At 35.1% G+C, this 14,010-nt stretch overlaps 1 protein-coding gene across 12 annotated transcripts in view; it reads left to right on the top strand.

The window, feature by feature from the left end:
• The window catches only part of LOC108364852 (uncharacterized), a 31,419-nt gene extending 19,540 nt beyond the window's left edge, over positions 1 to 11,879 (top strand). For all 12 annotated transcript variants that reach the window (XM_017618706.1, XM_017618705.1, XM_017618712.1 and 9 more), the window contains 2 exons: positions 4,426 to 4,551; positions 11,189 to 11,879. In XM_017618706.1, coding sequence (XP_017474195.1) covers positions 4,426 to 4,551; positions 11,189 to 11,295 — 233 coding nt within the window. In that variant the 3' untranslated portion in view covers positions 11,296 to 11,879. The remainder of the gene's footprint in view (positions 1 to 4,425; positions 4,552 to 11,188) is intronic.
• The last annotated feature ends 2,131 nt before the right edge of the window (positions 11,880 to 14,010 follow it).

Raw genomic sequence — 14,010 nt, forward strand, 5'->3', positions numbered from 1 at the left:
ATAGGATGAATTTGAAGGGAAGCGGTAAACCACAAGATGGTTCTCAGGCACACTTTAAGATGCAGTGAGTGGAACTGAAAAAAAAAACCGCGGCAGAAACGTCTCGCAATAGCGTGGTTGTAACGTTTGCCACTGTAAGATTGAATGAAAGCGATTTTTTCCGATTGAATGCACATTTATAAGGTAGAGTTCTTCTATAAACGATAGCTACATGAGTAAATGGTTATGGCAGTATAAAAATTGCAATTAAATTTGTTTAAGTTTGCATTTCGAAACTGCAAAACAAAATTAATTTCCACATAAAAAGTAAAAGTAAGAACTGAAATTTTAGAACCAAACTTTTGAGAATGTTGCAAAATTTACATTAAATAATTTGGTGCATTTAAAATTAATTCGTGCCTATCATTCAGTTTTGCCATTTTGGTGCTTTTGAAGCTAAATTTAACTCTTTATTTTTCTATTTAGCTCAGAAAATTGATGTTTGTACGTAGCTATAGAAATCTGGAAGAAAGAACGTGAAAAATGTAAAACATTTTAAATCTCGCAGGGCGCCGATTTGTTTAACAATTTACGTGCTATTAAATTTAAAAACAAAGCATATGAACTGAAAAATCTGTTTTTTTTTGCGTAGAAAACATATATACACTTACATTTCGAGACATTTGAGGAGGGCGAGGGGAGTTCAAAAAATGCACGTATTGGATCAATTTTCAATTTATGAAGCAAAAATTGTTTATAAACTTAAACAAAGTTTTTTCTTTTCTTCCATTAACCGCCCAATTCTGTGTTTTCTTGATAAATTTTTTGTAAAGAAATTTTATCAAGATTTTTATCAAGTAAAAGCTTCCTTCGCATTCTGTGTCAATATTTATAAAATAAAAAGCTCTACGATTTCCACATTAGTGGAACTGATTTTCACATGAGTGGAACTGATTTCATTGTCACATATGAAGAATATGAATTTAAAAGCAAAAAATTTTTTGACTGCTGTAGCCGAGTAGGTAGAGATGTCGAATATAACTCCGTGTGTCGCAGGTTCAAATGCCGGCACATGGAGTATTTAATTGTTAGAAACAAATTTATTAATATACAAAATGTCTGCATTTCACATGAAATTTCAATTTGTCAATAGCATTTTCAATCTTGATAATTTATCAAGAAAAAAGCTTTTGGTTTCTGTGCTAGAATACCAATTCTTGATAAATAATAAAAAAATGACAAATTATAAAGATTTTCAATTTATCAAGTGCACAGAATCGGGCTGAAAGTGTACAGAATCGGCCTGTAAATATGTATGATTAAAAAAACTTGTTACAATTTTATTTCCTACAATTCGATTAGAGCATTAAATGCCTTTCATATCACCTACCTAATATTACCCTATTTTGTGGCTTTTCGTCAACTTTTGGACCTCCCTTTGCAAGCAAACAGAAGTAATTAAATTTTTTATTAGCGCACACTTCACTTTTATGTAAATTTGTGCAATGATGTAGAACGATCGTGCTGAGTGAAAATCTTAAGTTTTACTAGGGAGAAAAAAAGCGCTGGAATGAGCTTCCTGTAACGCACAAAGGGAGCAATAAAAAAAAACGAATAATACAAACATAAATCAACAAATTAATTACTAATTATTTACTAATTTGTTAACTTTATGTAGTTTTCTGTGTTTTACTTTGTGGATCATATTCAAGGGTGCGCATGAGGTGAAATCTTTTTAACTAAAGCAAGAACAACAATCGTCTAAGAGCGGAAACACAAGTTAGAATTTTTAATATACATGGAAAGAGAAACTAAGACGATTTATGTGGATGGGAAAACTTATTGATTGAAGTGCACAACATCCGGTTAATATTTTGATGGGCACTGTAACTGAATATCCGAATGTTTTATGGCATTTCGGTTGTTATTGTGGCCGTTATGCCAACTACTTCTAGGATAAAAATATAGAAAATATTATTTTTACAAAGGTTGATTATTTCTAGTTATGGAGATTCTCTATTCTTTTTATTTTCCACTAATGGGAGAATTGAGCTATGCATTACCACGAAATCAAAATAAACTGAGGAGCTAATAGAAATTGAAAGAAAGAAAGATAGTGCAACTAAATCAACTCTCAAAAGATTTTATAACAAAGCTTTGTTGTAGTAAATCAACGCTTTTTAGATCTTCGTCAGCGTTTCAGACCATTTTGGGAAATCCTTTCAAACTTCATCGGAACTAAGACTCAATGCTCATAAACAATTTGCAAATAAGTAAGTTTGCTGGAAGAACGACATAATACTACCCATGCACTAAGAGGCGCTAAAGTCGGAATATTTGTAAACATAGCCAGGCGGTGCCAGGCCCAAAAAAGGTCGTCATGCGTGTATAGAAAATGTGATGCAAGATGTTTAGACCTCAGTTTCGCAGAGGCTGTACAGCTAAGAAGAAAATTGTCGCTCGAAGCGCAATACCTCGCATGAGTTGGCATAGAAAAAAAATTCATTTTGGTTACCTGTCTCAATGCTTGCTTACTTCACAAGTTAAACGGTGACTAATTATAGTAGAAGCTCCTATTTAGTAATCATTCAGATGTTTGGAAGAAAATAAGTTCCTTTGCTGCTTTGTGAAATTTTCGGACGACGTTATACCTACCTTCTTCTGGCGTCGAAAATCGTTATTTTTGATGCTAGAACTGTACTGTACTGGATGACCCCTGTTCCCGTGCTTCACCATTTGCAGGATTTGCAGGTTTTACAGGAACAGCTGTTTTCGCCTTTAATAAACCTTATGTGAACGTAGCGTACGGGAACGACTTTGGACTAAATAAATCCTGCAAAACGTGCAAATCATAGACGTTCTGGAACGCATTAATTGATTCAATGTTTTCGCCGGTCAAATAGGCCGACTTTTGAGCCGATGTTTGAAAACTCAGTGAAGAATGATTCGTCACCTTGAGCTGTTTTCCTTATTTTGCCGAAGACTTCTAGCAAATGTATGGTTGGGTGCCATTCGGAAGAAATATTTTTGCTGGTCAACAAACGGATAATTTTGAATAACGATTTAAATTTTCTTTTACAGCATGGGCCAGCGCTTGATTGCAACTTCAACTATAGATCGTTGCCGCAAACGACTTGCTAGAGGAGCTGGAGTGAGGGGATGTCAAGTGATCGCCTATGAAGACGACGTGGCACTTATGATTAAGGGTAGATTTCTGTAGGCCCTGTGTTATATGATCCAAGGTTACTTAAATTTGGCGACGCAACCCTCCCTTGAAAGCTTTCGCCTGCAGCCTTCTGGCAGGGTCAAGTATTTGGACCTGGCCTTAATTAGGAAGCTGGCATGAAAACCTAAATAGTGAAGAAGTCATCAGTTGTCTTAGATTTCTGCTGAGCAGCTATTGCCAACGGTATTTTTTTTGGTCCATTATATATACTACTTTTTATGGGGTACAACGGCCTGCTCCCAATGGTATTAGTCTTGCATTGACGACCACTCCCACTCGGTGAAATTTGTATGCAGTCGCAGTTAAAATTAATTTTTAGGTTATGCTTTCAAGCATATTTATGTATAGTTTGAAAATCGTAAAAAAGCCAGCAAACGCGCTAAAGTCAATAAAAATTCAACAACGCAATAGCTTCATTAGGTAGCTTCCTTTATCGTTTCCAAATGCTGATTTTGATGCAACACAAAAAAAGTACGAAAAAAACATGGAAGCTGAATTGCAACTCATTTTGATTTGCTGGAAACATGGAAATAAAAAAATTAATATTCTCCAGTAGAAACATTTTTGGCAAGTTTTATGAGCTCAACGCTCAACGTAAAACCAAAAATTAGAAGAACAAATCTTAGACACGGGGGCGTATGCGGCTGGTAATACATATGTATTCATACTTGTAAGTATGTCTATATGTATGTATATTACAAATATTAGTGACTTTCACATATGCAGTGCATTTACCATACGCGTACTTACAACGTACATGTATGTATGTATGTATGTATACAGCTGTACATATGTATATAAACAATTTCTACACGAAACTTTATTATTTATCAGCTTTTGTAGTTTATGAACTCATTTCGCATCACACGAAAATATTTTTACAGCCGTTTGGAAAATACACAAATTTAAAGGAAAACAAATAATAAAACTCGAACTGCAACAAGTATGTACATTGTAGTACGTAAAATCGTGCAACATTCTTGAGGTCAATACTCACGGCTAGGTGTTGAGTGGAAGAAATAGTGCCAGAATTAATTTTTACTGTGCATTATGGCATGTTATTGAAAATATTTATTGTTATTTGAGCCTTTTGTTTTTCAACTAGAATATAAAATATTCAAGGATTAATATGTATATGTATATGTATATATATATGTAGTTAGTGAGTGCAAATGTATTTTATAATTATTATTTAAAATTCATTTTTTCATTACTTTCAGAGGGTCTCCCATTTGTACCACACATTTGCTATGTGGGTGAGAAGAACTATAAGGCTGCTGTAGGCTCCTGTTATTTCTATGAACAGGTGAAGGAGTGCTGTTGTGCGCCAGCTTTAGCTAAGCAATGTAAGTTTATTGGTACCGATTTTAGCTAAACTTGAACTGAATATTAAATTGAGACTTAATAATAAATATGTATGTATGAGCTAACCACATGTTATCCGCCAAATAACACAGTTATTCATTGAAAACGAATAACTGACAATTTTTTCGAAATTGAGATATGTTTGTATATGTATACATATGTACATGAAAAAAATTTAAATTTGTACTAACTGCAATTTGAAAGTTTTAAAAATCCTTTTTCTATCAAGGGTCAAGATTTTTTTCTCACTCACCGGAACAGTCATTTCCGTTGGCAGTTATAACTTTAAAGTAGGGAAGGACTTTATCTATCTAGGATCTAGCATAAATACCATCAACAATATCAGTCTTTAGATCAAGCGAAGAATACCTGGAAATGGACAACCAGCAGAGTCCTCTCTCGCCAACAAACAAAGATCACGCCCTACAAGTCTCTGAGAAGGCTTTTGGTGCTTTCGAGAGAACTACTCTACGCAGGATCTACGGCCCTATTCGCGTGGGCGACGGGTACCGAAGATGATGGAATGACGAACTGTATGAGCTTTTTAACGACATAGACATAGTTAAGCATAAAAAAATATAACGGCACTCCAATGAAAAGATCTTTCGCAAGAAGCAAGGGAATGGAAGGACCAAGTAGGAAGGACCATACACAGAAAAATCGTTTCTCGTTTTGCGCGGCGTGCGAAAAAATATCTCCAAAAATCAGAAGAAACGTACATATGTTTATTGCAAAATTATTTCCGCAGAAAGTGGTCTGAGGCTGAGCTGGTAGAAGCAGCATTCCAACTTTGCTTTGAGGATGAATCCTGTTCTCACTGTTGTCTAACACGTTGAGAACTTATTAGGAAAGTTGAAAGTACCTTGGCTTTTATTGGTTAGAGGCAGATGATGTCGGCGTCATTTATAAGTTTTTGGCAGTTAGGACGGTTATAGTGGAATAATAAGGGAAAGAGGATTTTTCGTGCGTTATAAAAATCAAATTTAAACAATTCTTCTGCAAAGATAATTTGAGGGAATTACTTAATTCATTTGAGAAAAGTCAAACCTCAAAATAACCTGTTCCATCACATCTTTCTCGAAAGATGTCTTAATCATTGCTACCTTCACAAACAAATTCCCATTAATAAACGCTCGTTAAATTGAGTTAATATGAAAATTGTAGAAAATTTATGCGCAGGTGTTCATAAAATAAAAGTACTAAACAAAATTTTAGTGTTATATAAATTGAGTGAGTGCAAAGTATTTGAATTACGACAAAATGTATAAACAATTAGCATAAAGATGATTTACAAAAGACTCACGCACAGTTTCGCTGGAGAAAATATACATATGTATGTATGTAGTTGCATATATGTATGTACGTGCAGAAATCAATAACAATAATCAGGTTAGCTAAATAAAAAGAAATAATGATTAAAAGTANCATTTGAATTACGACAAAATGTATAAACAAATAGCATAAAGATGATTTACAAAAGACTCACGCACAGTTTCGCTGGAGAAAATATACATATGTATGTATGTAGTTGCATATATGTACGTGCAGAAATCAATAACAATAATCAGGTTAGCTAAATAAAAAGAAATAATGATTAAAAGTAATGTACGCCCTTTAGCGAGAAAATAAACAAACAAAAATTCAATGAAAAATGAGGAGTAATGAAGAAGCAAAATGTTTTTAAACAATTAACAGGAATTCCTTGAGTTGGAGATAAACATAAAAACATGTGTTAATCCAAAACCTACATACATAGAAAGGTGCCTACAGATTTGCATATTGGTTGTGTAGCGGTACATATTAATCATTAGGGTGGGTCGACGTTTTGATGCAGCGCTAAAATATTAAAAAAAGTAAATTTATTTTAAGAGTTGTGGGGCTATTAAAGTCAGAAATTATTCTATAATTGAACATATAAAATATTAGGTTGAGGAAAAAGTATCTACCTACAGGCCTATTCTGCGTTGGTAATAGGAATTTTGTTACCGGTAAACAAAGTTCCTGATAATTTTTAAACCCTTTTCGCATTCTGCGCACTGGTAAATTTTGTTACCATCTCATAAGAAGGTAACAAAATATTTCCCCGTGAAGCATACAACACCTGAATTTATACAAAACTTCANGTAATCTTTAAACCCTTTTCGCATTCTGCGCACTGGTAAATTTTGTTTACCATCTCATAAGCAGGTAACAAAAAATATTTCCCCGTGAAGCATACAACACCTGAATTTATACAAAACTTCAGAGCTGAATTGCTGAATAGATTAAATTGTTACCAAGGCACTTGAGAATTGCGGTTACAAGAAATGGTGTTATTTTTTAGTAACACAATTTTCCGATGTCAAAATGTTCGGTAACAAGCTGCTAATAGACAACTTTAAGGTCGCTTACGTTTGGTAAAATGATTTGGNAGAGCTGAATTGCTGAATAGATTAAATTGTTACCAAGGCACTTGAGAATTGCGGTTACAAGAAATGGTGTTATTTTTTAGTAACACAATTTTCCGATGTCAAAATGTTCGGTAACAAGCTGCTAATAGACAACTTTAAGGTCGCTTACGTTTGGTAAAATGATTTGGACAAAGTTCACTAAATCGAACGTTATTTTGCTTTGGAAATGAAGTTCCCAGAAGGTCATTCTTATTTGACCTTTTTACAACCAAAAGGAGAAAAATGCAGTACATGCTTATGGTAAATTGTATACCCTGCCTCTTCTCAGCCAATCGTTAAAGAAGTCCATGAAATACTTAAAAGATGAAGGATGACCGACAAATTACTACAAATCCAAAAACACCAGTTTTGAAAAATTTATAGAGATTTTTATGCAGTGCAATCTAACGGACCTATAGTGCCATCTACTCCTCGCAACACTTCGTATAGTCCTATATTTCCCAGAAAGTTTAGAAGAGCTTGTAAGGATAGGAAGTGCATGTGGTCATACTTTGAACACATTGAGTCTAGACTCTTATCCTGTCTTCTTGAATCTGCTTCTCATTCAATGAACTGATACAATGGTGTCTCTTAAGCTGAGTTGCAACAGCGACAGTGATCATTTAAATGTATCCCTAACTTATGCAAATTGCCTCTCAGCCTGCAGTGCCCCGTATAGATGCCAGTGATAGACGTTCGTTTATCTAGGGAGGCTATCTGTAGCCCTTTATGTCGCCCACATTCCCCAATAAGCTCATGGCATTGCAAAATCCTGCGGTACTTCGTCAGTGTTACTCTCTTGTTCCTATCATCCTATCAACCTACTGCAAAGAATGGCTAACGGTCTGTGGGAGCTAACGCCGCTGCCTTCCGGTCTAAGCCGACCGCTACCTCCTGTGGGAGCTAACGCCGCTGCCTTCCGGTCTAAGCCGACCGCTACCTCATTTCATTCGGCCCTATTAGAATTGTCGACGTCGATGCCATTTGAGGTAAAGTGTTCCTCGCAAAAATATTGTGGTCAGCGTAGCTGGAGTTGGACATATGAGCGCTATTTTTTTATGAAAAAATTACATCGAATTCGCCTGTGGCTTTACACCCAAAGTATTCGGATATCACTGCGAGCAGCAAGGGCGTTAAATTTCTTAATATACTCAAGGACAACAGAGGAATTACCCTAAAAGGATAAAAGAGCCTTGAGTACCGCCTGACTGTCGTTAAGGATAAGAACGATCTCATTTCCCCCATACGAAAGGATAATCTCATCCTGGGACCATAGAAACTATCGCCAATGGAATTTTAGATCTGCACAGTTCCTCCAAAATGGAGCCACTCAATGTTAGTTTGTTGCAGAGCTCTATTTTTAGTTTTTTCTTGAAAATATGTATGTAGCTGCCTTGTTCATATCAGGGACTAATGGGAGCTGGGATCCTAGCCCTTACATGATACTAAATCTGTTATGGTAGCGCCTTGGCTTGCCGTTTAAGTTGTTCCCACGGCTCGCAGTGTATGTTATTGTCAGAGAGGATTTGTAGAAGTTTGTCCATTACTAGGCTATACATGAGAGGTGCCACTGCACCTCCTTGTGAGCATCACTTTGTTGTCTCCAACTGTACCACCATTTTGCCCTTCTTATTCTTAATACTAGGTATGACAGTAGTAGCCTCGCTTCAACAGCCCGGGTTTGAAGCTATCTACCCTACGTGCTTTGCACCAATCGAACGAGTTTAACGCCAGAGAGCCAGCATTCTCCATACTTCGTATTCTATTGGGCGAACTCAGCTTGCATCAAGCATACACCTTGTAGCTCGTACCTTTCCCCGCCCAACGGCCATTGGTTTCAGTCTATGAAGAATTCTTTACTGGTGTGAATCCGACTTCAAAAACGCGTTATAAGANTAGAAGTTCTACGAAATAATAGAAAAGGGGTAGAAAGTATGCAAAATATGATTTCGATTCGATTGGAAAACCGCAGCTTTCTTGGGCAGGCGCCCTAATGTAAGCCTCCCAACTAGACAACATACATACATACATACATAAAGACATACATACATAAACAGATCCATACCTACATCTGTGCGTACATCTCTGCTCCCATACTTAGCGCCTCGTCAGCTCATTCAGGCATGCCGTCTGGCTTTGCACAAATTTATTCATTTCATTTTTTTTTTGTTCTTTCCGTTCTACTCAGATTTTAATTCTCTTTTTGATTCCTCATAAATTTGTTTACATTTAGGTGTGCTGCTTCTAGTATTGCACGGATATCGGGGGTATTTGTAAGTCGTTATTTATTATCCCAATGCAGTAAATGTGGCACAAACACTTTCACCGCAATGAGGTGCGTGGGAGCCGCTATAACAACAGTCCACTCTTAGCCCTCCAACTTTATTAATTTTGTGCAAAGGAGTTTGTAGAATGTGGGTATATTTATTGGCAGCATGGCAGCGAAATGCGTTGTTGGAGAAAGATGAGCCATTAACATTTTATATTATATGCATTTATGAAGCTATTGCACATAGCAAAATGGTTCATTAATTTTTTTTAGATAATGTGCTATTAGAATATTTCAAGAAACCATTTGTGAAATGACACAAACAACTTTATATATGTACATACATACATACATACATAATTCTTCGATAAAGATACATATGTATGTGTTATAGTTTTAAAAAGTGCAAGTGACAATCGATTTCCCAGTAAATACAATCGCAATGATGCAAGTTTATTAATGCACAATTACTCCTTGCATAGCACAGTGGATCAGGAGTGCGATGTTTTGGAAAAAATTAATAACTCCTAAAATGCGAGAACCGTTCCATTATGCTATCTATTGTTTTTCCAATCGCTATCTATTGTATTCGCAATTATTAATTTCAATATTTGAAAACCTTATGCATATGGTTCATTTATTTAAGCACTCAGGATGTGCCACGAGACGGCTCCTCATCCGACTTAACATCCTGGTTTTTTTTGTTTTTTGTCAAATGTCAGTCAATTTAATCCTTTGTTAATTTGAATTATAAAGAACGTTGTCCTGAGTCGACGGCGTGATAGTAGGAAACTATTTTTAACCGACTTCAAAAAAAGGAGGAGGTTATCAATTCGTCTGGATTATTTTTTTTATGTATGTTACTGCAAAACTTTGGACCACGTCAACCGATTTCGAATGTTCTTCGGAAAGATAGTGTCTCAGAGGTGGTCCCATACTAATCTGGTTTAGGTCCGATCATTGGATCATGAAAACATTAACGGTACTCCTAAATTTTTATATGAGAATTCATTTTGATTTTTGCTTAAAAATTACTTGTTAATATTAAAGAATCCCCAGAATTCATCTAAATGAATATATTAGACAGCTATTTCAGTATTTGGTGTACAAAAGTGTGTAGAATCATATGTATAATATGTATGAACCAGATTAAATTTTTTTGAATGCATTTTTTGCTAAAAACTCAAGCTTGTGACCCATTGCATTGCATTGTCTTCCTAAACCACAATGTCCTGATATAAATTAAAATTCAAGTCTCATCTTCAAACGCGCAGGTTAGTCATCTGCATAGATGTAGCAGAAGTCTCAAGACCTGCAAATACATATTTACTTCGGTATTATTTTATTGCTTTTTTCTTTTGAGTTTACATTATCATTTTATATTCTTAATTTTATTATTTTTTATATAAATTTATAATATGGATTTCTTTCTCTCTTCCTTTATTACGACTATTGACTCATTGCTATACAAATATGTAAATATATACAGCTTAATAACGTCCGCCCTTACATGTATTGCTTTCCAAAAAAAATCAAGAAAACAACAACAGTAATCATTGCTATATATGTACGTTTGTACTTACCAATGAGTCAATTTCCTTTCATAAAAAAATGATAACTACATTAATCCTTGTTTTGTCACCATTTAATTATTTAAATTGTACTTTTAATGAATTGGCAGTGTTTGGCTATGCATTCAAATAAACACAGATATTTGTGGTGCGGAAAGTACGCAATTCACGTACATTTATGTACATATGTATGTATGTATATGGATTTTAACTTATTGAGCATTGGCCCCCGGAAGCTTTCGTATTGCACTACTGTACACAAAAAAATATCAAATTTTTCTAATAATTATATATAATTTCATTTTATAAATACTAAATTTGCATCCATCAATCTTCTCTTTCATTACAGGGCGACACATTTCTACAGCTCCTCAACAGACGAGTGCTAGTTCCTTACTACTGCTAACTATGGTATCGCTTATCTTCAACATCGCACGCAGACATTTCATTAAATAAGCTTTACAATTAGAAATTTAAACTTTATTTTAGTTTGATGTTTTTAAAACAAGAAACCAAAACTTAAATACTTGTGAGACGTAGCCGTCATTCGAAGCACACATTAGTCAGTGTAACAGAAAACGAGTGTGTTAAAAACTAGTTTTAACTAAACTTTTTGAAGTTGAAAGTTGTCGTGGAAACTTTTTTAGAAAACACATTAAAAAAAACAACGCCATATTTCATGTAACTGCAAAAATTGCGTATAATGGAATTTAGAATATAAATATTCGGCAATTTATTGTTTGTTTTTATTGGAGTGTAAATATTGCCAACTCTTAACGCAAGTGTACAATTAACCAATTATTTTGTTGTCATAAATGGATGCTGTTGTCATAATTTCCAACTTAAGAATGTTTTTAATTAATTTTAAATTATCGTAAGTACAAGTGTATGAATATATAAATGTATGTTTTATTGTATAAACAAAACGAAATCAAAATTGTTGCATGAATGCGTAGTAGTCAGTAATTATACTAAATTTCGTTAAGTTATTAAAAACAAAATATTATTTTCGTATAAATAAAATGAATGTACAAGATAAATGCGTGAAAATTACTAAGAAAAATCAATAAAGTATATTTATTAATTTTTAGAGCATGAATGTGTACATTAGGGTGGTCCAAAAAAAAATTTAGTCGTAATTTTAATGCCGCCACCCACTAGGATTGGATTGTTGTACCAAAAAAAATACCTCTATTTTTGATTTTGAAATAAAAAAAATATTTAGGGAGGGCTCAAAGCGCTCAAAGTTTTCCGTGTATTATACTCTTCGTAGAAATGGTATAGAATTCTTGAAAATCAATATTTTGCGTTCGGAAAACTGTGCTTCTCTTCAGAAGATTCCCAATAATAATACCCAGTTGTTTCTTTAACCATTTTTTCATGGTAACTATATTTTATAGGTCCGCCAAGCCCCCAGAAAATGCAATGCAATAAAAAATCTTTAGTATTAAAAAATTTTGATATAAACAATTGGATGCTAATATTGGAAGTCTCCTGAAGAGAACCAGAATCGATCGAAAAATATTGATTTTTAAGAATTCTATACCATTTCTACGAAAATTTGTATTTCGCCATATAAAATACATGGAAANGCACCGATAATAATGTCAGCATATAAATCCAACGCAGAATCACTCTTGCCACCAAGTGCTACTTTGGACTGTGTAGCCTCTTTCGACGTACGAAAACCACACTCTCGAAGTCACTCATCATGCCCGTGCTGGTATATGGCGCAGAAGCATGCACAACATCCGATGAGGCGGCTCTTGGGAGTATTCGGGAGAAAGATTTTGCGGAAGATTTACCGGCATTTACGCGTTGGCGACGGTGAGTACCTCAGACGATAGAACGATGAGTTGTATGACAGCGCAGAGAATTAAAATACAGCGGCTCCGCTGACTTGGCCATGTCGTTCGAATGGACACCGATGCTCCAGCTCTGAAAGTATTCAACTCGGAACGCGCTGGTGGTAGCAAAGGAAGAGGGAGGCCCCCACTGCGAAGGAAAGACCAGGTGTAGAAGGATTTTTTCACTTTTTCCATATAAACATAAATTTCTTATGCAATAAAAAATTGCAAGAAATTAGCGCCAGCTTTATAAATTGCATTTCGACGGCTGTGCCATATCTGAGAAAACTTTTCAAGAACACTACAGAATGTGGTTCAAAAACGCCTTATCCCAGCTGCCGTTATATTGAATTTACATTGGGATAGGGCGTTCTTCAACCAAATTCCGAAATAGGGCGCTATTGAAAAGTTTTCTGAGTACTCATGAAATTTGATTGACAAGTTAGAAATAAAACATTGATTTCACATCTATTATTGGTGATGATGGACCTTAACTAGGCCCAAAAAGATCCCGAACTAGTCCCGAAATGTTCTTGAACGAGTCCCAATATGGTACCCAAATAGTCCTGCACAAGTCGCACAGGGCTCAAATAGCCCTGAATGCAAGAAGTAATTATATGTTCTCTGCTGCATTCCACCAAAACCAGTTACAAATTTTCGGTTGGGTTAACGCAAATTTTACCCATATCGAGAGCTAAGATCTTCAAAAATCAACATGTGATCACTTGTTTGAGTCACCGTACATATCGCACACGATCTTCAAAAGAGGCACAACCCAAAAAAAAGAATATAAAATTGGTTGATTTTTTTTTGCAGAAATTCGTGGGATTTATCTCCAGTGAATGCAAATATTTTTTTCTTCATGATACTGCAAAACTAATGTTATATGGTATCACGCAAATACACTCTGATAAGTAAAGGAGTGTTCGAAATTAAGTTGAACTGTAGGTTTGAGGTTTGAGCTCATAACTACGCCGACAAGCGTCCACCACTGGCATAATTCGCAGGCTACTGCTTTATTTTTTCAATGTCTTCGAGTATAACTGTGTGGGTTAATGTGTGAACGGCCGTCGTCGCACATGAACGATATTGGTTAACGATCCGATTTATCCGCGTGAGCAATAACTGCTCTGCACGTAGACCCAACTGCTTTAACTGTTGCCTTACATATTTAGCTTTTTTGGCGACGAGAAAGTACAAATCAAGAACTATTACTAGTAAAAATGTAAACATTTAATTATATTCAAATTATTTCGAATTTTTAACAGTTTGTGAAAGCATAGTAAACATGAAATTATGACATGAAAAAATAAAGTAAATTACA

The sequence above is a fragment of the Rhagoletis zephyria genome, unplaced genomic scaffold, assembly GCF_001687245.7.
Source record: "Rhagoletis zephyria isolate East Lansing unplaced genomic scaffold, Rhagoletis_zephyria_1.1 Rzeph_scaffold_01691, whole genome shotgun sequence".
Lineage (NCBI taxonomy): Eukaryota > Metazoa > Arthropoda > Insecta > Diptera > Tephritidae > Rhagoletis > Rhagoletis zephyria.